Source organism: Salvia hispanica, chromosome 4, assembly GCF_029641045.1.
Source record: "Salvia hispanica isolate PSC_SH4W2 chromosome 4, Shi_PSC_v1, whole genome shotgun sequence".
NCBI classification, from domain to species: domain Eukaryota; kingdom Viridiplantae; phylum Streptophyta; class Magnoliopsida; order Lamiales; family Lamiaceae; genus Salvia; species Salvia hispanica.
This window is the reverse complement of record NC_142695.1, coordinates 12042312-12068463: the sequence shown is the minus strand read 5'-3', so window position 1 is coordinate 12068463 and position 26152 is coordinate 12042312. Positions and strand designations below refer to the sequence as shown.

The 26152-nt window shown below is 42.4% G+C and overlaps 1 protein-coding gene, 1 non-coding gene and 1 pseudogene across 2 annotated transcripts; 2 read left to right on the top strand and 1 right to left on the bottom strand.

Moving 5' to 3' along the window:
• Window positions 1-14234: 14234 nt before the first annotated feature.
• Window positions 14235-14341, top strand: LOC148927248 (small nucleolar RNA R71). The gene has a single exon (XR_016129719.1). It is a non-coding gene; the product is annotated as a small nucleolar RNA R71 (small nucleolar RNA).
• Window positions 14342-18523: 4182 nt separating this feature from the next.
• Window positions 18524-20944, top strand: LOC125194668 (uncharacterized). The gene is made up of 2 exons (XM_089056535.1): window positions 18524-19404; window positions 20434-20944. The coding sequence occupies exons 1-2, from the start codon at window positions 18524-18526 to the stop codon at window positions 20942-20944; spliced, it is 1392 nt and encodes a 463-aa protein (XP_088912661.1).
• A 725-nt stretch (window positions 20945-21669) lies between these two features.
• LOC125194667 (uncharacterized) lies at window positions 21670-24904 on the bottom strand (annotated as a pseudogene).
• Between the last annotated feature and the right edge of the window lie 1248 nt (window positions 24905-26152).

Below are 26152 nucleotides of genomic sequence, written 5' to 3'. Positions count from 1 at the left end.
AGTTGCGTCGAGCCGTATTCGGGAGTTCACCCGAATTTCCCACTGAAGACATTCTGCATATCCGTCGGGTAAGGTCGATATCCACATGGAATGTCCGAGCCTAGGGTAGGAGCAAGCTGCCGAAAAATCCGTATCCAGTGATAGGATAGACGTCGGGCTGCCGAACCATTGGTTCCAACCGTCGGGCGTGTGTGGGGGTTGTTGGCGGGACATGTTAGCAAAATATGGATAGAAAAGAGTGTTACAAAATTTGAGAGAAAAAATGAGGTTGAGAGAAGAGTTTGTTCGGTGTGATTTTTTTGGAAGAAATGAGAGGTATTTATAGATGAAAAAAATTAAATTTTGGAGTAAAAATATGAAAAAAATAAATTATAAGTGGGAAAAACGGATAATCTCTCTTTTGCATTACAAGTTACACATTTATTTTTCGCATGCGTTTTAGGATGAGTCTTTGGTGTCGAACATGCTTAGAAAAGCCTATCCTGAGCCTACTAAGCATCTTGTAGGGGTTAGGGGTAGGTGTGTCGAGCCTAGTGAACTTGATCAGCCGACCCTAGGTGTTCTATTCCACGATCGGTGATTAGCCGTGTGTGAGTGTAAAACAACACGATCCCAAAAGCAATAAAATATGATTAGGAAATAGGATCCTTGTTAACAAATGTCCCAAAACGAGTTAAGAACAATTTTCCCTGGTACTTTTTACTTCGTAGTTTTCAAAGTCCAAAATCAATTAAATTTACTTGCTTTCTAGTTAGTTTTACATTGCAATTATCTGTTCCTCATGAGAACTTTACCTCTTTTACTACTTCGTCGCCATTTGCTTGCAATCGAAGTGATATTAGAGGATTTAAACTAGTTTTAACGGCATAAAATGAATATTAATCAACCTTTAAAATCCACGACACACATCACAACATACAAAAATGCTATGCATATATTCCATAACTTTAAGCTTTATCCTTGCCTCTTCCAAATCTTTGAAGCTCATGTAATAGTTTGTAACAATTTCAGATTAGATAATTTATGCTAAAAAATTCTATTAAAGTGAGCGGGATAATACATATTAAAAAATATTCCATAAAATGAGCGGAAATGTCAAAACCAAAAAATTACGACTTTATATACTCCGTATGGGAAGTGATCAATTGCTAACTCATCATTTAATTGCTAACTACAACTAATTTAAGGCCATAGGATTTTAGAAAACGTGTGGTCTACAATTTGCCACGTGTAATTTTTGTTTTTATTAATAAAATAAAAAAAGATAAAAAAACGCCAAATTAGGGTTTTAGATGAAAATGTCAATATAGTGTTTCGGAAATATCAACACAATGCTTTAAGAATGTCAACACGATGCTTTAAGAATGTTAACCCATTGCTTATATTGACATTCTACATGTATTATATTGACATAGTTTATATAGTATGTTGACATTTCTGCTTTACGAAAAAATTGAAAAATTTTCGAATTTTTTTTCAAATTTTGACGTCGGAACATATGCATATATGATATCGTTGGAATCCTTATAAAATTATCTTTAATTTGATATATGTTATATGAATTTAAAGTTTTGGGATTTCTTTTAAAAGTTAGTTATAACTAAACATGTAGTTAATTGACATTAATACCCCTATTGATATTTTATGGAATTAATTCTATAGCTTTATTGACATTTTTTGTTGATCGTATTGATATTTCTTGGTTGATGATCTAGGCCCTTAATTTGAATATCTAATGGCTATTATTTAGTTGTAGTTAGCAATTAGGTATTGAGTTAGCAATATAACACTCCCCTACTCCGTATAGTATAAATATAGATATAACTATTTCTCATGTCCTCAAAAAAGAAAAAAGAAATACTCCCTCACTTCCGTAGTAGTTGAGTCATTTCTTTTGGGTCGTCTCAATTTAGCTGTGTCGTTTTTGTTTTTGACAAAAATTGTATTACTATTTCTATTCTATTTTTTTCTTTCTCTCTTGCTTTATTTTTTTACTCATTTTTTAATTTCCGCACCGAAAAAAATAATATCTTAACTAAGAGGTGAGGCGGAGGAGTATAACATTTTCTCCATCACACAACCTCAGACACATACATTTAATTGTTTCTTCAAAACTTTTATCATATTCAGAGCATTACAAATAATGATTGATTGATCTTACAAAGCTACATGTATTTAGAAACATTCTACTATTTTCTATCTTTCAAACGTTTCCGGAAGTAGAAACTTTAACATACACATTGGTAATTGATATTCACTCTATTAGAAGTCGTATATAACAACAACACAATGGATGAAGACCAATATATAGGAGTTAAAATTAACGATTATTTGAATCAATATTCATCGTGTAGCACTGTAATTCTATATAATGACTATGTTGTTATTTGTATAAGGATATACATATATTTTATTCATTTGATAATAAAGAAGAAGTACAAATAATTTGTTGAAATGAAAAAACTAAAAAGAAAATATCATATACATATATTTTATTCATTTGATAATAAAGAAGAAGTACAAATAATTTGTTGAAATGAAAAAACTAAAAAGAAAATATCATATACTCCATACTGGAATTATTATAAGAAAATAAATGAAATGTTAAATTAAAGTATTTAATGAACTGAGATTGTTTTAGACAACACACTATGCATGCAAATACACAACCACAAAACTAACTTGACCTAATTAGTTGGTATTTTGGTGATGATATGTTACATGGTTACGATGAAATTAAAGATGACCCACCATGTGGGGAACAATAAAGTGGATATCTGTGTAATGCTATTATAGCGTGTAGATCCAATCTTTTAATTATATGTCACACTCACTTATATTTATTCGCACTGGCTATAATTTAATGTTTAAGAGTAATTATTTATCTGTATGTTAAAAAAAATAAGAATAACAGTTTTTTATTATTTCAAAATGACTCTGAATCTCTAATTTATCAATTTATTAATTTAGTGTAAATGTTTTACTAATTAAGACGCATTTCATTGTCTAACTTTATAAATACTCATTATTTTTTTCTTTGATTCTAACTTTGTTTTGTATGCTAAGGGATGTACAATCTCATTTCTCAAATAATTTAAATACTACAGTATTTATTGATTACACATTACTTTTTATCACGTTCTTTATTCAAGAAATATCACACACAATATGGTAGTATTCATTCACTTAATTATTTATGTTTTCCAATTTTTATTTCTTTAAAATTGAAAATGCAATTGATTTAAATACGCAACTAACTAAAAATTAATTTAATAAAATTACCAAAAATTACATAGTTAACAAAAAGAAAATAACATAATTATAAATTACATAATTAAATTTCTAAAAATTAAAATTATGTAGTTCAAATCCTTTTTTTTTCTGAGGCGCGCGAGTTTCACGACGCACTTCATTGGTCCTACAAATGAAAAATTACATACTCATACCTTCTCTAACTCAAGTGAGCATTGTGTTGTTCGTTGCACAGTTGGGTCGTGATATGAACCTCATTCATTTTCCGATTCATGGTAGCGAGCTCTCCATCCACACTTGGTTGTCTCTTTCTCTCCTTCTCTTGTTATACTAAGGTTATGAGATTTATTTAACCGATGGTGAGATTAATTGATTAACATGCTAAATAGTTAATGCATACAAGAGCACACATAAATCAAGCTGAAGGAATAAAAACCCTAAAACATGAATTTCCTACGGTTTAGAAATTATCGATTTGATTCTCCAATGAATCGAAGATTGCTTGCGCCTTCTCTGCGTGAATATCTTCGTACTCAACCACGATCTTCTAATTTGTTTTCTGAACTCAAATAATGACCTTTATGTGGACAAAGCTTGTCAGAATCGAAACGCCTTGGCTAGAAAGAAGATTGAACTACAGTTCTTTGAAGAACTAAATTTCGCCAATCCTGGGAGAGAGGGGCACAAAATTTTGTGATAAAATTAGATCTAAATCTTCTTTCTAATTTCATTTTATAAGGTTTATAATGAGTCAAAATAGGAATCCATAGAGGTTGGGCTTGAGCCAAACTTGTAGGTTTTTTACCAATTAAATTGAGCCCCAAGTTAATATAAGGTTAACAGAATAATATTATCAGCCAATATAATAAAATGATATTGACTGCCCGTCCAATCTCAAATTACGAATAATTCGGGCTTTACCTCTTTAATTTATTATTCTCGTGTTTCTGATATAAATATTCGTTAATTATTTTAATTATGCTATATTTCTTTAATCAATTAACATCTGTTTCTAAGAGTTGTCGAGTTCAAAATCTTTATTTATGATTCTGGAATAAATTCCAACCGGCTGAGTTTCTAAGTAATAAAGTTTTTTTCGAATATCTCTTGAGGATATTATCAAATTGGACTCACTTAGCACACGATTCACTGCAATAACAACACTAACAGTGCTAGACAATGATCACCACCACCAACATTTGATAAATAAAGTAGTGCATAACCAAAATCGTATGCTCAATGTTATGTCAACAGTGTTATGCATGCCAGATACAGAGCCGGTGTTCAACGATGGCTTCCAGGATCATCGTCGGGTGGCTGCCCTTGTAGCCACTAGTAAATTGACCTCTCCACTCCATTAGGCAATTCTTCCACTGCCGGTGCAGACAGTCGATGCTTCCTAGCATTCCAGGGAAGCCATGCACCGTCTCGTGCATCCTCAGCAGGCTCTTGAAATCATCAGCAGTCGGGCGTCGCAAATATGTGTCGTCAAAAGCCTCCACAACTCCCCTATACAAATTCTTCGGACAGTCGCGACAAGTTGTCTCACCGACGTGAAGGTACTCGTCGAACATATCCGCTATGGTGCCGTAGGCCATCTGCCGGATCGCAACCGTGCACTTCTGCAACGGCGTAAGTCTGGGTCTGTCGATACCGTCTTCCCTATACTGGAAGTATTCATCACGTTCTTCCAACGTCCGGACAATGCGGAGAAACATATCCTACCGCATTCTAAAAAGGCGGTGAAAAACCGTCGGGCCCCACCGTGGTTGCTAGGCAAAATAGTCTGCAACCAGACGTTGGTGAGCTACGTCGTGCTCGCAGGGGACATTCGTCCGAGGGACCCGCGCCGCCGTTCACGCTCACGCTCCATTTGTGCCAAGCATTCCTGACTCGATTTATTTTAAACACGAGAATTACCCGCAAGTGTACGGGGCTAGTGTAGCAATAAACAAGTACGAGTATCGTATCCACGGAGACAAATTGTGCAACTCAAGTACCACGAACCGATTTTGACTACTATCTAGAAAATTCGGAAAGGTTGGTTTTGATTTTGAAAAACAATTAAACATAAACAAGACAAAAGCACGCAACAAAAGACGAGTTTCAAGTAAGAGAATGAGGTAGAGTCTTGGATCCAACTACAACGGACACGATGTGAACAACTCAACAACTTCGATTACCCATTTGGAGTCTCTAGGATTACTAGGAAAGCTGCTAGTCTAGACTAAGCCCTCTCTCGAGTGCACTTAACCAGTTGATAAACTCGTAGTTTAACAAGTGTTTTGGATGGTTGACAGTGCATAATTGAATGTTTTATGTCACATTACTTGAGTTTTCATCTATGATCCCTTACTTTAGTGTTTTGATGAGTTTGTCGAGTTTTTGTAGTCACAATAGGTGGAAACGGGCGAAAAGGGCACCAAAACCAAACGCCCGGCCTTCTGCGATGAAACGCCCGGCTCCTGCGATGAAACGCCCGACCTCTGGTTTTGGTGCCCTTTTCGCCCGTTTCCACCTGTTGTGACTACAAAAACTCGACAAACTCATCAAAATACTAAAGTAAGGGATCATAGATGAAAACTCAAGTAATGTGACATAAAACATTCAATTATGCACTTTCAACCATCCAAAACACTTGCTAAACTACGAGTTTATCAACTCCCCCAAACTTAAACACTTGTTTGTCCTCGAAAAAGAAGAAAACAAAGAAAAATAAACTCTTGCAAGTGTGTTGGATTTTCATCATTGCCTCAGTAAAAGAAAACAAGTCATCATGCATCATTAACTTCGCAAACAAGTAGAACCATATCGAACATTGCTTCAAGCTACTAACACGTATTCCACCTTGTCAATTACCCTCACCGGATGTATATAGTGTAATTTTTTTTCAATATGCTCTCACGCTCAAAGTGTATGGGTAAAGTATGTAACTCTCAAGTCAATCAAAAATGTATAGTTTACCATAGGCTTGCTCGAAGTCTAGACTCTCCTTTGCTATGTTGTGACTATAGATTTAGGATCCGAAAGGTCTTTTCTTAAGGTTGTAATGTAAGGCTTTTTGGTTAGGTGAGGAACATTTGACCAAAGTGACTTATAACCCCAAAGATGAAACTACAACTACTCTGCTCTTGTGTATTATAACTCCCAGTAGATTAGACTTTGCCTAAACTCTTCTCAACTTCCCAATCCTCATAATTTTCTTTAGCAACACTTATTCAATCTCAACTCAACCTCCTTATTCAATCGAACCCATACTTTTCCCTTTTCTTTCTTTCTTGTTTTCTTTCTCTCTCTTTTTTTTTTTTTTTAACTTTTACATGCTTTGCATGTCTTTTATTTCATTTCATTTTTTTTTCGATCCTTTCTTGCTATAACAAAATCCTTTTCCCAAAAATTTCTTTTCCTATGACCCAACAAAGATTCAACCCACATTTTTGGCTATCAAAGAAAAAGGCTTAAACTCAAAATAGGCTAACAAAGGATTATGATTCACAATTTGGTTCAAGGTTAAGATAAGGTTCCAAAGGATGGCCTAACGTCCTCTCCTATCACTATAACCACTTTGCAGATTCAAACAGACCGCGAGCAAGTTCTAGAAACATATAACATAGTTGATGAAAAATCACACATATTTTTTTTAGAATAGGAGATGGTCTCAATCCTCACAAGGTAACTTTTGGCAATAGACAAGACAACGAGCAATTCACTTTAGGCAAATCACAAATAGGAAACACAAGTCACTTAGCTAAATCAACAAGTTTTCACAAACATTTTAACCATAATCATCATAGGCAACTCATCCAACAAACATGCTTAGTTTATCTTGCCAACTCACCCATTTCCCATTTCAATTTCACCCAAGGAAAGACCCGACCAACAAAAACACACAAAAGCTAGACACCAAAAAGAAGAAAATCAAATAAACTGTCCTACTATCACCACATGAGATGCCATCATATCAAATTAGGGTACATGCCAGAATCACTCAAGTGATGCACTTTTTATTTGCACTATAAATACCTGCAAGTATACAGAGTAGGTATAGTATAGCAAAAGGTTAGTACCGGGTATCGAACACGGGGAAGATGTACACAAAGTGTCTATCTTCTACTAGAACTCAATTACTATCTGGAGAAACAAGAATTTTTTTTGTAACTTTTTGAAAACAGTAAATATTAAAAACAGTAAACAACTAAGAGCAAGCAAATCATGGAGAGAAAAGTATAGAGATAAGGAGAATTCCAGGGATGTGCGTTCACTTTTATGGTTATACAAATTCCAAACTACAATACCCTAGCACAGTTAATACTTTGAAAGGACGAGTCACCTAGCTTATGCTCATGCGATACAAACGTTGATTACTAACATTAGGGTTGTCAATCCTAACACGTAACTCCAAAAAGCTCCTAAAACCCTTGAAAAGTCCTCACTCTCAATTAACAGTGCCGTATTAAAGGAAGCTAACTGTAGTGTCTACTAAGTGGATCTAACTCGCTAGAACTCTGTCACAGTTATGAAGCAAGTTGTATTGAATCATACATAATTGTGTCACTCAATTATGAAGCATCATGATTAACTTAGGGAAGAAACAAAGTAAAAACAAAACGGATATTAAATAGAAAACGGAATTGTATAACCAAAGTTGCTACTAACACATCCCTAGAATCCTATGAGTTTAGTTACACATGATTGAATAAACTAAAAACATAGATTGAAGGGAAAGCAATTTGAACATAAAACTAAAGCAAATAAAACCCGTAGGTTGAATCCTTGTCGTTCTTGATGTTCTTGAAATCCTTCTTCAACTCCTTGCACAATTGAAGTACTCTAGCTTTTGATCTCTATGAATGTGTTCTTGTTGTGTGTCGGAAAAAAACTCTTCTTTGATGAAGCTTGAGGTCCTATTTATAGGGGAAGATTATTCCTCATCATAAAAGGAAAAGATCTTCAAAATTTGGTAAATCTTGGAGCAAATCTAGGGCTGGTCGGATTCGCCGCCTTTCTCCGGCGGACCGCCGCACCTTGGCCGGCGGTCGCCGCGTTGGAGTCCAGAGATTCTGCGGGCCGCCACATAGCTTTGACCGCCGGGCGCCGGCGGTCGCCGTACAACTTCGCGGCGGTCGCCGGTCGCCGTCTGACTCCAGATTTCCAGACTATGCGTTTTTACTCCCCTTTTCGGCTCAAATATGCACATTTCTCACAAAACACGTCAAAATACCAAAATGTATAGAATATGCAAATAATGGACATGTAGAGTGATTTTGATAACAAAAACGGACCAAATAATGGCCTTAAAACAGTGCAAAATCCGGGCGTATCAACTCCCCCAAACTTACATTTTTGTTTGTCCTTGAACAAAACACTAAAGACACAAGAATAGACGCACGGAATGCACAAAGACTAGACGTCATAATTGCCTCAAAAGATGAAAGAATAGATTAAACATGGATTAACACAATCAAATCAAGCAAGGCTTAATAGTGCACTTTCATTACTAACTCGTGGAACACCTTGAATTCAAGCACTCACATGTGGCAAACTTCCAAAGATGGGAAGTGTTCTTTCTCTCACTCTCAAAGTGTATAAAGGTAAAGTGTAAATCACTCAAATCATGCATCATGCAAAGTTTACCATAGGCTTGCTCAAAGTCTAATCCCTCCTCTACTCAATGTGATTAAGCATCAAAAGTCCGAAAGGTCTTTCTTTTCGGTTGTAACGTAGGCTCTTTGGTAGGTGAGGAATATTTGGCTAAAAAGTGACTCAAATATAAAAATATCCCAAGTAGAGTTAAGATGACTCCACTTTTCTAAAACTTAAGGCACTTCTAACACTTTATTTTTCTCCTTCAACTTACTTTCAATCCTTCGTTTTTTTTTTTTTTCACAACCTTTCACACATTTTTTTTTCTTTTTTTCTTTTTCTTTCTCTTTCTTTTTTCTTTCTTACACATCCTTTCTCTTTTTTTCTAAGATCAAGCACATATTTGGAATTTTTCTCAATTTCGCAACTTGTACTTTCTTAATATTAAGCACACTACTTTTTATACTTTCCTCCTTATCTCTCCAATTCCTTTACAAAAGAAGATAACAAAAACTATACTAACCCAAGGAATTGTCCCCCCATTTATTTTGGCTTCCAAAGAAAAGGCTTAAAGGCTCAAAATTGGCTCCAAAGGAAAAAATTGAGAGGGTCGAAAATTTTGGATATAAAAGTAGCTAAGAAAAGACGGCCTAACATCCTCCTAAATCAACTTAAACACTATGTAAACTTAGGCAGACTAGGAGCAAGTTCTAGAAACATATACATGCATACAGATAAATCACACAAGAAAGAATTTAAGGCTCAAATCTCACAAGGTAGAAGCGCGATTCAAGGCGAACAAGCAATTCACTAATTATGCACCTTTTCACCCAACCATCATATCAAAACGTTAAGCCACACTTAAACATAGATGGAATATAATATCATTGGCAACTCGGTCTAATGTGTCCCTAAGCATGCGTGTTTCTAAGTTCTTCATGTTATGTTCATGACATGGATTCAAGAAAACATTTTTTAGAACACAAAAATCTCCTACGGATTTTTGGAAAATTAAAGCAAAAACAAACAAAAAACAAAAAGAAAACCCTAAACTCACGGTCCACCACTTCATCCCCCCAAACTTATTTACAACAAAGTGTAAAATAAGTTTGTAGAGTCGGTAGGGACGTGAGTAAACTACTGAAAACAAAAACGTACCCTGAAAAATTTCGCGTAGAGGTTGAGCGGGGCGAAATTTCGAAGAATTTCGAAAAATCGCGCTGGAAAAATGTGCCCAGGTGGCGGTCCGCCGCAGCTGTTCGGCGGTCGCCGCATGTCAAAGAAGCTTTCCAGCGTTCAGGTGGCGGACCGCCGCAGAGCTTGCGGCGGTCGCCACGGAGAGGTCAGAACCTGCGAAAATTTTTGCAAAGCACAAAATTAAACCAAAACCAAAAATACTTAAAAATAAGGCAAAAATTGTTAAAACAAGGAAATAAATCGTCTAAAAAACATCCAAAAACATGGTACAAATGCTCATTTAAAGTCATCGAGCTTGACTTCTTCAATCTTGAGGAGGTGGAGGGAAACGGGCGCTAAGATCCTCGAAAGCTCCAACGAGGTACGTGATATCACTCCTCATTGTCTCTCGTTCCTCTCTAGCTTCGGCGGCCATCCTTCGGAGCTCTTCTTATTGTTGACGCCGATGAGCGTCTTCCAAACGTTGTTGCTCCCAAAATTCTTGTTCCGCCGTGCGCCAATCGCCTTGAGCCGTCCACCCTTGGCGGTTGTAGGCATTCTCCGCTTGTTGCTCCGCCCATCGATTGTCCCAAGTGTTGGACATGTTTTGCATGTAGGAGAAAATTTCTCCTAATTGGGCGGAGGTGTTGACTTGAAACTCCTCTTCCGGATTTGGCCTCCCGCGGCGGCGGTTCGCTCTTGTCCGGCGGCGATGTCCTTCCACTTCCTCTTCTTCTTCTTCCTCTTCTCGTCGTGGTTGGGATTGCGGTGGTGGCGGTGCTTCATTCCCTTGAGCTTGTGAATGCTCCGCGACCTCTTCATAGTTATCAATGGCATCAAACGCGGAATCCTCATCGGGCTCAAATTGAGGAATGCGAGAGGGAATGTTCCTCTTTCTAAATTCCCCATTGACGGGGTTAGCCTCGATAGCTCTCCGGTGGGCGGGTTTGTCGAGCTTCCAATTTGCTTGGTTTGCCCAAACATCGACCTTGGTCAATTGCGGGAGTGGAACGGGAAAGTGATCCCCCGCTACTTGCATAAAATACCCTTGACCCCACTGATCGGTCTTCAAAAGCCCCACCGAAAATAGCACCTCATAAGTGATAAACTTTTCTCCACCATCCTCCGTCATACCGGCAAAAGATATCCCCAAATGTTCGCCAATTGCCGTAATCAATCCCCCACAACAAATGACGCCCCCGTCTTTCTTCGTGATCCTATCCACATAGTAAGTAAAGAGGGTCCCATAATCGATTCCCTTCTTGTTGAGTAGGCACCACATCACGTTGAGCTCCGTTTGGGAGACACTTCCCCCATCGATACGAGCAAACATAAGCTGAGTCATAGCACGATGGAGGTACCTCAAGACGGGGTTGCGAATTGATGAAGACTTGGCATAGCCCGCTGCATGCTCTTGCTCATTTGTCATCGCCCCCCAAACCTCTGAAAATTCATATTCATTGTCCTCTTCGGGGTTGGGGTCGAAGCAATGGAAGATCCCACTAAGCTCTTCCATGGTGAGCGAGTGCCAACGGTTCGCTAGGCGGAAATCGATGCTAAGTGGAAAATTTTGGCGGCGATCCTTAGTGACCTTTAGCGAGCTTAGGAACTCGAGAGTATACTTTCGAAACGATGGCCACTTCCTTTGGAACATGTAGACGAGGCCATTCCCATCACCCACGTCGCACAACTTCCAAAAATCCTCCATGATCCCCAAAGTTTGGAGAGGGAAATCGTGGGGATATCTAGAAGGTGCCGTCTCTCGGGCCGACACTTTCTTCCACATAGCCTTTTGCTCTTCCGTGGCAAGGCTAATGCCATAGTTCTTCGCATTCTCCGGTTTCCCTTTTGATCCCATTATCCTTTTATGGCTCACTCCCGTCTCTGGACTGCGTGTGGCGACCGCCGCGTCTCTCGTGGCGGGCCGCCACACGGGCCTTCGTAAACAGCAATCCTGGCGGGCCGCCGCGGCCCGTGCAGCGATTACTCTGGCCCGCCCTAAGCCCGATCCTTCCTGCACATGTTAACACACGTGTGGCGACCGCCGTGCTTTAAGTGCGGCGACCGCCACCAAAAAAAAATTTTATTATTTTTTTTTAATTTTTTTTTTAATTTTTTTTTATTATTTTTTTATTATTTTTTATTATTTTTTTTTTAAACAGAACATAACATAAAAGAAAATGAGAAGATAAAAAAAAATAAAAGAAAATTGGGTTGCCTCCCAATAAGCGCTTTTGTTAAAGTCGTTAGCTCGACTTGAAGTGGCCCACTAGTTGGGCGGATCAATAACTCGAGTGTTGAAAATTGGCATAGGGAGCAACTTGGTCCCTAGCTTCTTCCACCACTTGTACTTCCCCTCTTTGGTTTTGATGACGTATATCTCGGGGTCCTCTTTGGGTGTTTTCTTTCTCTTCTGTTTCTTCTTCTGTGGAGCAGATGTAGAAGAATTAGCATCACCCTTTTTAGAAGAGTGTCTTACCTCTTTGACAATGTAGATAGTGGAGGTAGAAGGATCCTCCGCTTCAAAGGGATCTTTGGGCTTGGTCAAGTCGGTAGCCATGACTGCTCTGCACTGTTGTTCCATTTTTGCCCGCTTTGCCTCCTCAAATTTTAGCATCTCGCGCTCGATCTTATAGGTGGATTGACTATGATTATCACTGATTGTAATCTCGCCACGACCTACATCAATCAAAGCTTTGCAAGTGGCAAGAAAATCTCGCCCTAAGATTAGAGGGACGTTCTTGTCTACTTTCATGTCAAGCACAATAAAGTCGGCGGGAAAAATAAAATCATCAACCTTAACTAGGACATCCTCAATCATACCTACAGTCTTGATAGACGAGTTATCTGCCAACCTGAGTGTTACGTCTGAAGATTTGAGTGGCCCAATGTTGAGCCTTTCGTAATACTTCAGTGGCATGAGATTGATGGACGATCCTAAATCGCACAGTGCTTTGTCAACTTTCCCTTCTCCAATTCGGCATCTAATGATGAACTGGCCCGGATCTCTTTGCTTCACTGCCCTTTCCTTTTGGATGATCTCGCTGCAATGATGCGGTAGCTTAAGGTCGGCTTTAGTCGGCTTTTTCTTCCTCATTACCGCCTCCCTTAGTAGCTTTGCATACTTTGGTATCTCCTGCAACGATTCAACAAGAGGAATATTAGTATGGACCTTGCAAAACATGTTAAGGAAATGCTTGAACTGCTCTTCAAGCTTGAACTTCCTCTTTGGCTGAAAAGGGAGTACAATCCCGTTGTGCCGCACAAGCTCCTGCTTAGTGGACGATTCTGCCTTGTCAGTGGCGGGCCGCTGTGGGGTGTGCGGCGGTCCGCCGGCGACTGGGCAGTCCTGCCTGGTTGGTGTCTCTGCCGTCTCAGTGGCGGGCCGCTGCGTGGTCTGCGGCGGTCCGCCGGCATCTGGGCAGTCCCCAGATTTCTGCTTTGCCACCCATTTCTTGTTAATATCATCCACTCTTGCTGCTGCCTTTGCTCTATCCTCATCTAACTTCTTCTGAATTTGCTCCATTTGAGTGGTAATATTGGTTACAGCTGCCGAGATTGTGTTCATTCCTTGCTCGAGGTTGTTTATCCTTGCTTCGACCACTCCGATCTTGGTGTCATTAATCTTCCTATCTTGCGTAATTACTTCCAAGATCTTCGTGATTCCTTGTTCATACTTGTCTTCCTTCTTCATCGGCTCAACCACTCCTCCTTTGCTAACATTAAATCCTGCAGGGGGTTGCAAGTAATTATTGTTAGAATAAGAAAGATTTGGGTGCGGACGGTTCCCATTATAATTATTGAAATTACCGCCCCCCTGATTAGGGCGATAATTGTTATTGTAGTTTCTGGGACCGCCTCCTTGCACGTAGTTGATTTCTTCCACAGTTGATATGGCAGTTTCGGGTGCATTGACCGCCACTATGGAAGTTGCCGGAATTGGATCTTCCTTCCTCGAGATGTCCATTTGATCAATTCTGACTCTAAGTTCTGCTAACTCCTTAGCAAAAGAACTTTCCTCGGCCTCTTCTATGGCTGCTACTCTTCTCGTGGCATGCCTTTCCTTAGACCACCCCCGACTGTTGGTGGCGAACTCCTCGATCACCGCCATGGCATCTTCTCCTGTCTTTCTTAGAAATCCTCCATTTGCCCCTGAATCAAGCATAGCACATATCTTCTCGTTAAATCCATTATAGAGGATTCCTACCTGATGGTCTATGGAAAAACCATGGTTTGGGCACTTTCGAAGAAGAGCTTTGAAACGAGCAAATGCCTCATAGAGGGGCTCGTCATGGCCTTGTGTGAACTGAAAGATCTCACTTTTGAGCTTCAAAATAGTGCCTGGCGGGTAGTATTTGTCGAGGAAGGTAGCTACGATGTCCTTCCATGTGGAGACCTTTTCTGGTGGCATACACTCAAACCACTCTTTAGCAGAATCAATCAATGAGAATGGAAAAAGTCTTACCCGTATGGCATCGTCGTCGACACCATTTAATTTCAGAGTGTTTGCGATTTCCACGAATTTGGAGAGATGGCGGTTAGCATCTTCAGTCGCCCTACCTGCAAAAGGAGTTTGCTCGACCCTTTGGATAAGGGGCATGCGTAACTCAAAATTGTTAGCATCAATACGAGGGCCGTTAGGAAAAGTGATCATATTCCCATGATTGAACATGTTCATCACAAGTAATGTTTCTCTGTTCTTCTTTTCCATGGCTTCTCGGGCTGCTCTCTCCGCATCTCTCTCATCCATCAGCAACTTCACCATCTCCTGCAGCTTCTCAATATCTGTTCGGTCACCCATTGTTCCTGATCCTTTTTCACTTCTTATTATTCTACGAGTTCTTTCAAGCTCTAAATCAAGCGGCTCTAAGATGTACTTCCCAGAACGCGTTCGCATACAAAACCTGCAAGACTCGAAAACAAAAACAAATTAAACTAAAAAAAATTAAAACAGAAAGCAATAAAAATCCAAAGTAGTAAAATTATCCGTTTGAAGATATCACTCCAAAGTGAATTGTCTTCCCCGGCAACGGCGCCAAAAACTTGATGCACTTTTTATTTGCACTATAAATACCTGCAAGTATACAGAGTAGGTATAGTATAGCAAAAGGTTAGTACCGGGTATCGAACACGGGGAAGATGTACACAAAGTGTCTATCTTCTACTAGAACTCAATTACTATCTGGAGAAACAAGAATTTTTTTTGTAACTTTTTGAAAACAGTAAATATTAAAAACAGTAAACAACTAAGAGCAAGCAAATCACGGAGAGAAAAGTATAGAGATAAGGAGAATTCCAGGGATGTGCGTTCACTTTTATGGTTATACAAATTCCAAACTACAATACCCTAGCACAGTTAATACTTTGAAAGGATGAGTCACCTAGCTTATGCTCATGCGATACAAACGTTGATTACTAACATTAGGGTTGTCAATCCTAACACGTAACTCCAAAAAGCTCCTAAGACCCTTGAAAAGTCCTCACTCTCAATTAACAGTGCCGTATTAAAGGAAGCTAACTGTAGTGTCTACTAAGTGGATCTAACTCGCTAGAACTCTGTCACAGTTATGAAGCAAGTTGTATTGAATCATACATAATTGTGTCACTCAATTATGAAGCATCATGATTAACTTAGGGAAGAAACAAAGTAAAAACAAAACGGATATTAAATAGAAAACGGAATTGTATAACCAAAGTTGCTACTAACACATCCCTAGAATCCTATGAGTTTAGTTACACATGACTGAATAAACTAAAAACATAGATTGAAGGGAAAGCAATTTGAACATAAAACTAAAGCAAATAAAACCCGTAGGTTGAATTCTTGTCGTTCTTGATGTTCTTGAAATCCTTCTTCAACTCCTTGCACAATTGAAGTACTCTAGCTTTTGATCTCTATGAATGTGTTCTTATTGTGTGTCGGAAAAAAACTCTTCTTTGATGAAGCTTGAGGTCCTATTTATAGGGGAAGATTATTCCTCATCATAGAAGGAAAAGATCTTTAAAATTTGGTAAATCTTGGAGCAAATCTAGGGCTGGTCGGATTCGCCGCCTTTCTCCGGCGGGCCGCCGCACCTTGGCCGGCGGTCGCCGCGTTGGAGTCCAGAGATTCTGACCCTTCGGTGGCGGACCGCCACATGTCCTCCGGCGGTCGCCGGGCGAGACTCTTCTCCTAGCGTAAATTTCCGAGGCGGGCCGCCACATAGCTTTGACCGCCGGGCGCCGGCGGTCGCCGTACAACTTCGCGGCGGTCGCCGGTCGCCGTCTGACTCCAGATTTCCAAACTATGCGTTTTTACTCCCCTTTTCGGCTCAAATATGCACATTTCTCACAAAACACGTCAAAATACCAAAATGTATAGAATATGCAAATAATGGACATGTAGAGTGATTTTGATAACAAAAACGGACCAAATAATCGCCTTAAAACAGTACAAAATCCGGGCGTATCATCAAGTCGCCACAAATTACATCACGGGGAACAAGAATTAGGGAGAGGGTAAAGAGAAAAAGGCTCAATTCCACTAGACACCCCCCAAACTTATTCCAAGCCAAGGCAAGGATAAGTTTGAAAGAATGTGGAATTGGGGCAGACCTCTACTGATTCGGCGGGTGATGAGGAGGTCTCCAGGCGGCCATGAAATCCTGCTGCTGCTACACAAAAGTGGCCCATCTTTCATCGTACTGGGCGTAGAAGTTCCCAACCTGGGCATTGATGTTCGCCCACTGCTCGTTGCTCTGTTGGTGCCACTGAGCCCATTGAGCGTCATTGTTCCCTTGCAGCTGCTGCACAGTCAGCTCCACGCTGTCCAGCCTGTTGTTGATGGCATCAACTTCCTCCTCAATCCTCACCCCACGGTTCCTCCGTCGTGAGGTGCTTGGCTCAGCCCCATCTCCTCCTCTTTTTTGGGTCGGTGCTTCTTCATGCTCCTCGTCCTCTTCTTCTTCATCTCCATCTGCTCCTTCATCACCGCTTGGCCCCTGGCTCGCCACATATCTGGGTGGGTTCCCTGATGTGATTTGGTGGTGGGCTGGACTGTTCATCATCCAGTTCTCCCTTTGCTCCGGTCCATGGACATGAGTGGTTCTCTTTAAGAACGTATATCCAACACCGGACTCAACGACTCTCCAACGTCGGCTATCATGCCATTCAGTGGCACCTCCAGATGGAGGGCAATGGCGGCCACCACCACACCAACACACAGTGTCCCGTTCTTCTTCTTCGCGGTCCGTTCTAGATGTTTAATCATAAAGTGGCCCAGGTTCAGAGCTGGTTGTCTATACAAGATCTGCCACAGCAGAAACAACTCATCTCTAGTGATGCTCCCATGCTCTACTCGGGCGAAGGGAAAGCAGACGCATGCCTTCTGGAGGATGCGTAAGACAGGGTTCCGGATGGAAGAGCTCTTTGCCTTGTTGGCAGAAAACTTCCTTTCGCCCGTGATCTCCTGCCAGAACTTGTCTGTACTGTGGCTGAACTCATAGGGCATCTTGGACACTACCCCCGTAATTCCAAATATCTCATTGAACAATGCTAACGACATATTGTGTACGGTATTCCGCAGCTGAAACATGATGGACTCGATTGCGTGCCAAGTCTGGTTCATCGTCAGCGTCGAAAGGAACTTTAGAGAGTTGCCTCGAATGATGGAACTTGGACTAATGAGAGGAGCAAGGTGCACAGAATAGCTTCTGCCTCAGAAGTCAGTCCCGACAGCAGCTTGGCGAATCAATTGGAGCTCATCCACAAGAAGCTGGATCTTATGGGAGTGGTATCATCGGTGCAAGATAACCTAGAAGGTGTAGAAGATGTCAACTACATACACCAAGGGGGCAACAAATACTATAACAACTCCCGCCCCAATCCAGGGGGTGGAGGTTTCAACCACTGTGGGAATAAGCCACATCCCAATCTCTCCTATGGGAATCCCAACAATGCCTTGCAGCCACCTCCGGGGTTTACAGTGTCTCAAGGAATGATCAATGAGTCGCAGAAGAGGAGTTCAGAGGACATACTGAATGCCTTCATGACCCAGTTGTAGAAGAATATGGAGCATTCAAACAAGAGGCTCGAGAAGGTAGAGAATGATGTGCACAGCATGGCGACACATATGAAGAACTTAGAGGTGTATATGAGTCAGATCGCTCAGTCTGTGAGCGGCCAGCATAAGCCAGGGCAATTCCCAGGGCAGCCAACGATAAGTCCCAAGGATTGCAAGACGATTCACTTGAGGAGTGGGACGAGTTATGAGGGTCCTTCCATGCCAGAGACTCCATCAAAGCCTGTAGCTGAGCCAGAGAAGGAAGTAGCGACTGAAGTAGAAGAGGAGGAACTTGAGACATCATCTCTTGCAGTTCACCCTGAGGTGAACACACTAGCCAAGCCAGCAGAGGTTAGAGTGCCATTCCCCCAAGTGCTGCAAAGGAAGAAGAAGAATGATCAGTTCGCCAAATTTTGTGAGATCTTCAAGAAGGTGCAGATTAACATTCCGCTGATTGAGGCACTGCAGCAGATGCCTGAATATGTCAAGTTTCTCAAGGAAGTTGTCGCCAAAAAGAAGAAGTGGGAGCATCATGAGACCGTCAACTTGACGGAAAACTGTAGTACGATCCTGCAAAGGAAGCTCCCAGCCAAGATGGAGGATCCGGGAAGCTTTACTATTGAGTGCACTATCGGAGACTATTTTGTGGAGAATGCCTTATGCGACCTTGGGGCAAACATTAACCTCATGCCCTTGTCCTTCTATAACAAGATGAAGATTAGCCAGATGAAACCCATATCCATCACGTTGCAGATGGCTGACAGATCGGTGTCCCATCCAGTGGGTGTTGTGGAGGACATTTTGGTGAGAGTGAATGAGTTCGTCTTCCCAGCTGACTTCGTGATATTGGACATGGAGGAAGACAAGAAGGTGCCTCTCATTCTAGGAAGACCTTTCCTAGCCACAGGGAAGGCCTTGATCGATGTTGACAATGGAAAGCTCACTTTTCGCTTCAATGGAGAGAGTGTGACTTTCTCCATCTATGAAGCCTTGAAGAGGCACGATGTGGAACCTGGAGGAAGCCTACAGCACTGCAATGTATTGACTATAGTGGACGAGTGTGTCAGAAAGATGACCTACACCAACTCACAAGAAGATCAATTAGAGGGGTGTATCGTTAACTCTATTCATTCTTCTCATATTATTGATATTATGGACGCTAATCATGAGTTAATTGAGTTTGTAGGTGCTCTAGATTCAGCGAATGAGATCCCCAGATCACACCGTCAACAATTCCTACCTCTTAGGAATGAAGAAGACGGCAATGATGAAGAAAAGAACAAGAAAGTGGAACTGAAGCCTTTTCCATCACATTTGCAGTACGCATTCTTAGGAGAAGATGACACCCTGCCGGTAATTGTATCATCATCTCTCTCTGCTTCTGAATTGGATAAATTGTTGAGAGTCCTTAGCAAATTCAAGGGAGCAATAGGGTGGTCAATCTCGGACTTGAAGGGAATAAGTCCATCATTGTGTATGCATAGGATCCATTTATAGGATGACCATAAACCTAAGGCCCAAAACCAAAGGCGGCTTAATCCTATTATGCAAAATGTGGTAAGGAAGGAGGTGATAAAATTGTTAGATGACGGCATCATATACGCCATTTCTGATAGTGAGTGGGTGAGCCCCACCAAAGTAGCAGCCAAGAAGGGAGGTACGACTGTAGTAAAGGGAGAGAACGATGAGTTGATAGCCACTAGGACGGTCACTGGGTGGAGAGTGTGTATTTATTACCGTGCCTTAAACGCTGCAACTAGGAAAGACCATTTCCCAATACCCTTCATTGACCAAATGTTAGATAGGTTGGCTGGGCATGAGTTCTACTGTTTCTTAGATGGTACTCGGGGTATAACCAAATCCATATAGCACCTGAAGACCAACATAAGTCAGCCTTTATCTGTCCTTATGGTGTCTATGCCTATAGGAGAATGTCTTTTGGTTTGTGTAATGCTCCCGCCACGTTTCAAAGATGCATGATGTCCATATTCCATGACTTGATTGAAAACATTATGGAAGTGTTTATGGATGACTTTTCTGTATTTGGTGATTCGTTTGATAACTGCCTTGACAATTTATCTCAAGTGTTGCAGCGATGTGAGGAGACTAACCTCGTGCTCAATTGGGAGAAATGCCATTTTATGGTTAGGGATGGCATTGTGCTTGGGCACAAAATTTTTGCAAGTGGCTTGGAGGTCGATAGAGCCAAAATCGTTGCAATTGAGCAGCTGCCTCCACCCACAAATGAGAAGGCAGTAAGAAGCTTCTTGGGGCATGCCGGCTTCTATAGGAGATTTATCAGGGATCTCAAGAATTGCTAAACCTCTTTGCAATTTGTTAGCTAAGGATGTGAAATTTAACTTTTCCCCTGATTGTTTGCATGCTTTTGAGAAGCTGAAGGAGGCATTGGTGAGCGCTCCTATCCTTATCTCGCCGGATTGGTCTCAACCTTTCGAGATCATGTGCGATGCGAGCGACGTGGCGGTAGGCTCGGCTTTGGGACAAAAGAGGGATAAGATATTCCGGGTGATCTACTATGCAAGTCGAACTTTGGACCCTGCCCAAGTCAACTACACTACCACCGAGAAGGAGATGCTAGCAGTGGTCTACTCCTTTGATAAGTTCCGCCCCTATCTCATCGGAGCCAAGACCATCGTTTTCACTGATCATGCCGCAATCCGACACCTCTTTGCAAAGCAAGACGCGATGCCAAGGCTTATTAGGTGGATCTTGCTCCTACAGGAGTTTGACTCGGAGATCCGAGACCGAAGAGGATGTGAAAATGTGGTGGCAGACCACTTGTCAAGGATGGAGCATATGAATGAAGAGAAGAAGTTGAAGTTAGCCATCAACGAAGAGTTTCCGGACGAGCATTTATTCTTCGTGGCTTAGGGGAAAGTGGCATGGTATGCTAACATTTTGAATTACCTCGTCGCTAAGGTGGTTCCCGAAGGACTTGAAGATTATCAAAAGAAGAAATTTTTCCACGACGCGAAGTTCTACTTTTGGGATGACCCGTGCTTGTTTAGGAGGTGTGCCGATATGGTGATTAGGAGATGTGTCCCTCAAGAGGAGTGGGAGTCCGTCATAATGCATTGCCACGCCGCACCTAGCGGGGGGCATTTTGGAGCCAACCAGACTGCCATGAAAGTGCTACAAAGTGGCCTATTTTGGCCAAACATCTCCAAAGATTGTCAAGAGTATGTGAAGAATTGTGATGAGTGTCAGCGAATGGGGGGACATTTCTAAGAAGAAGGAGATGCCGATGACGACAATTGTGGAAGTCGAGCTATTTGATGTGTGGGGCATCGACTTCATGGGGCCCTTCCCCCCATCTAATGGGTTCCAATACATTCTCATAGCTGTGGCCCGGGCGTTTCCATTTTCTGCGTTTTGTTTTTACTCTGCAACAGAAACTCAGAACACAAAACGTTAAAAACACCAAAACCCGGCTCAAACAAATGTAGGGAAAGAAAATAAGCACTAAACATGTAAACACCCACACACCAAAAGATAAGCCAAAACACACACAAAAGCAATAAATGTATCTACTAGGGGTTGCCTCCCCTATAGCGCAACTTTTTACCGTCGTATGCTCGACGCTCTTCAATCTCCACCTACTCGATCAAGCCAACAACAAAGACTTCGTCTTGTTGCTCCCTAGTATAGAACTTCTTCAAGTTTTGACCATTGGCCTTGAAAGTGGTGCCATCGGGTCCAAAGAGCTCCATCGTTCCATTGCTCATGACTTCCTTAAGAGCATCCACAATAGGAATAGGCCAGCCATAGGCCAGCCACTCTCTCTCCCTGCCACGTCAGCAGCACTAAAATTCCACCTGCCACGTCAGCATTTACTTAAATAGGCCAGCCATAGGCCAACTGCAATAAAAATAATTCAAAAACAACTATATTTACGGAATTAAATTTTCGATTAAATTACGGAATTAAATTTACGAGACATATACGGGAAAATTCATTCATTTCATTAAAAAAAGGTACATAGATAAAAAGAAATACATGATTTTTTTCTAAAAAAAAAGGGCTCCCACACACGAGCCCCGCCACTCTCTACTCCTCGTCGTCGCCGCCGCCGCCATCCTCGCAGCCGCCACCCGGGGTATCTGAGCCCGCGTCTGAACCCCCCACCAGTGCCTCGAGGCATCCAAATCCATCCGCATATTCTCGAGCATCGAGTAGAGAAACCTCTTCTCCGTGGGGTCGGTTGCGGCCTTCCACTCTTGGAAGACCGCGAACATCCGTTCCTCCGTTTTTGCATGCGAGAATAAGGTGTACGCGCGTGGGGGGGTGGGTGCCGAGACGACCTCCTGGGGTGATAGGGGGGATCCTCCCCTCGCTGCCCGTTGCGCCCGCCTTTGGCCAACCGCGCGAGGGCGACGAGTAGAGGATGGAAGGGACGGAAACTCCTCAGCATCCGGGGGGAGGTCATGGGATCCGCCGCTGCTGCCGCTGTAGTCGCTGGAATAGTTCAGCCTCTGCTTCTTCGGCCAGCCAGCGTCGCACCCCGCCCTGAACTTCTCGGAGTCCTTCAGCAACACATAGCATTCCCAGAAGATGAACTCCTTATACTTCCCCGGCAAGGGGAACTGACTCTCCGCTATCTTCCGGGCGTCCTCCTCATTCTGCCCACTAGTCAGCTGGCGGAGGGCGTTGGCGTACAACCCCTAAAATCGGCCGACTGCGACCCTAATCTGTTTCCACCCCTTCCGGCTCTCCTCCCCTCTGTAGTCCTTCCCGTGCGGGCAGTTCCTCCTGTAGGCTGCTCTAATCTTCACCCACATGTTGACGACTCGCTGGTTGTTCGCAACCAGCGGATCTTCCCAAACCGACAACCACCCCTTGGCCACGGCGGCGTACTCATCCTCCACCTGGGGGTGTCGTCAATAGCGGGCTGCGACGACTCGCCGACCACCTTGCCCTTCTTCTTCTTCGGCGCGGCCCGACCCGCTGGAACGGGAGTGTCCGGCTCCTCGAGATCGATCCCCATCTCATGCAATGACAAAAGGTCATCGCCAGTGAACTGTGTCTCCACTGGGGTCGACGTGTGAGACGAAGCCGTCAAAAAATCAAGAGAGGGACGATAGACCGTGTCCCCCCCCAGGTGGCCCCTGCATCCTGGGATGCATACCGGGCTGCATCCCTCCCTGCCACATCATCCCCATCATCTGCTGCTGCATCTGGGACATACCTCCCCACCTCGGCGCTGACTGCCCGCCGCTCGCCTGCACCCTGCCCGGCATCCCCCCCGGCGCTCTAGCCATCATCCCCATCAACTGTTGCCAAAGGACGTTAAACCCTGGGCCCATCTGCCTGCCCAACTGGCCCCATCCAGATCCCACGGGTACCGTGGGAGTATGAGAGCCGCTCGTCGCCGGACTGGACTTGTTGTTGTTGTCCATCGCTCGATGTTGCTCTTGTACAGAAATTTAGAGAGAGAGAAAACTCGTTAAAACAAGTGGTGCAAATGAAAATGAAACTAAAATCGCGTATATATAGGTTTTCAAATTTTTTTAAAAAAAAAAACGAAAATGGGCGCTGGCCGATCGGCACGCCGCAATGGCGGCCAGCACATGCGAATCGGCTAGCCCACGCCGATTTTCTCACTGATTCTCGGCTGGCTGGTTGCAATGGTTCGGCTAGCCGAACGGCTAGCGACGCGAATCGGCTAGCCGCTATTGTGGATGTTCTAATAGTGAAGGGGCCGGACCACTTAGATTTCAGCTTGCCCGGAAAGAACCTCAACTTGTGGTTGAAGAGTAGAATGGCGTCTCCCGGGTAGAACTCACGCCTCTTGATCATCTTGTCGTGGTGAACTTTCATCCTTGCCTTGTAGATGGAGGAATTAACATATGCTTCATTCCTAAACTCATCAAGTAGATTGAGGTGAAGCATCCTCTCCTTGCCGGCCTTAGTGAAATCCATGTTCAATTGCCTCACCGCCCAATACGATGAGTGCTCCATTTCAACCGGGGAGGTGGCACGACTTCCCAAACACCCCTTGTAGAATGCGAGGACTTGATGGGTTGGATTTAAACCATGATTAGGACACCGCTTCAAAAGGCTTTTGAACCTTTCCCAAGCTCCTCTGATACTCTCTTGAGGAGTCATCTCAAATGCTAGAATCGCTGATTGCCTATTCAAAGCTTCACTCGGAGGGTATTATTTTGCTAAGAATTTGGCCACCAATGCATCGCACGTACGGATGGAGTTGGGCTCCAGACTGTCCAGCCAATCCCGGGTATCATCCTCTAGAGAGAAAGAAAATGCCCTTAATCTGATCTGTTCATCTGGGACTCCATTGATTTTCGTCGTGTTGCAGATCTGGATGAACTTGGTGATATGTTTGTTAGGATCCTCCGTGGATCGGCCTCTAAACACATTGTTCTCTACCATCTGAAGGAGCCCCCTCCTGAGCTCAAAGTTGTTAGCATCCACGTTGTTGCTAACAATTGCTGGATTTGACACCCCATTATAGGCAAACATATTCTGCACTGGTATCCCATTCTGCCCTTGATCTAACCGCCTCTGCAATGTTGCGAGTTGCTCTTGAAGTTGAGCATTCGTTAGAGGAGGTGGTGGATTGTTATTCCTATTGTTCCCCCCGTTTCCTCCGTCCATCAGAAAAGGAGGATGTGGCTCAAACTGAACAAGAGAGTGAATTGGTGATACAGTAGGTGACGGTGGTTCTTGAACTGGTGAAAGTGACCGTCTCTGGACCGGAGAAGAAACTCGGATCCGCTGGTTTAGCCTCTTCAAAGCGTTTCTCCTTCTGTTGGATGCTTCGATCTCAAGATCAATAGGCTCTAAAGGTAAACCCTTAGAGCGTGTTTGCATACAACCTGAAAAAGACAACACAAATCTGAGAGCTCAAAAATAAAAAATAAAAATTAAAGCAATAAAATCTAGAATAGTAATCTCTATCTTTACCACGATATTAAGCTAAAAACACAAATTGTCCCCGACAACGGCGCCAAAAACTTGACTCGATTTATTTTAAACACGAGAATTACCCGCAAGTGTATGGGGCTAGTGTAGCAATAAACAAGTACGAGTATCGTATCCACGGAGACAAATTGTGCAACTCAAGTACCACGAACCGATTTTGACTACTATCTAGAAAATCCGGAAAGGTTGGTTTTGATTTTGAAAAACAATTAAACATAAACAAGACAAAAGTACGCAACAAAAGACGAGTTTCAAGTAAGAGAACGAGGTAGGGTCTTGGATCCAACTACAACGAACACGATGTGAACAACTCAACAACTTCGATTACCCATTTAGAGTCTCTAGGATTACTAGGAAAGCCGCTAGTCTAGACTAAGCCCTCTCTTGAGTGCACTTAACCAGTTGATTAATCATTAATATTGAAGTCTTCTTCTAATACGTCACAATTAACTCCTTAAAACAAAAGACTCAAGCCCTCACTCTAGAATTCCTTCTCTCGAAATCAAATTATCTAGGTGATGTTCATTTTTTTATCAATCCTAATTAGGTATCTCTTGATTACTCAAAACTAGGTAAACTAACCCAATTGGTAGCTAAACAATTGAATTGAAAAGGCACAAGAATGAAACAAAGAAATCACAAGAGGAAAGGTAATCAAAAGTCCTTGAATTAATCAAAAGTATTCATTGTAGTCTTCACCAAAACTCTACAAATGATTTAGCTACTCATATTCAATGCAAATTCACAAGAGAAATCCATAGAAAGTGAATTGAACATAGGAAAACTAATAAAGATACTCCCAAAGGTGAATTGAATGGGCAAATCGTCTTCGTCTTCAAACTTGTTGATGAACTAGACTCTTCGTCACTTCAATTGGCTCTTCAAGGTGGAAACTGCTTCTGGGGCATGTGGAAAGTATGCTGGAGTCAAACCCTAGGTCCCTTTTATACCCGGGGCGAAAATTAGAATTAAATCAGCTTACGAGTAAATCGCCCGGTCGGGCGATTTTTGAATAACAAAACGCCCGACCGGGCGTTCTTCTTAACACCGCAGCTCGCTCAAAACGCCCGGTCTACTCCCGGCCTGGGGGGCCAAATGCCCGGCTCCTACGATGAAATGCCCGACCTCCGGTTTTGG

Coding starts and splice junctions, on each gene's coding strand:
- LOC125194668 (XM_089056535.1), top strand. CDS start 18,524: ATGCCTGAATATGTCAAGTTTCTCAAGGAAGTTGTCGCCAAAAAGAAG. Junction 19,405..20,433: donor GGAGAAGATGACACCCTGCC/GGTAATTGTATC, acceptor TGATTGTTTGCA/TGCTTTTGAGAAGCTGAAGG.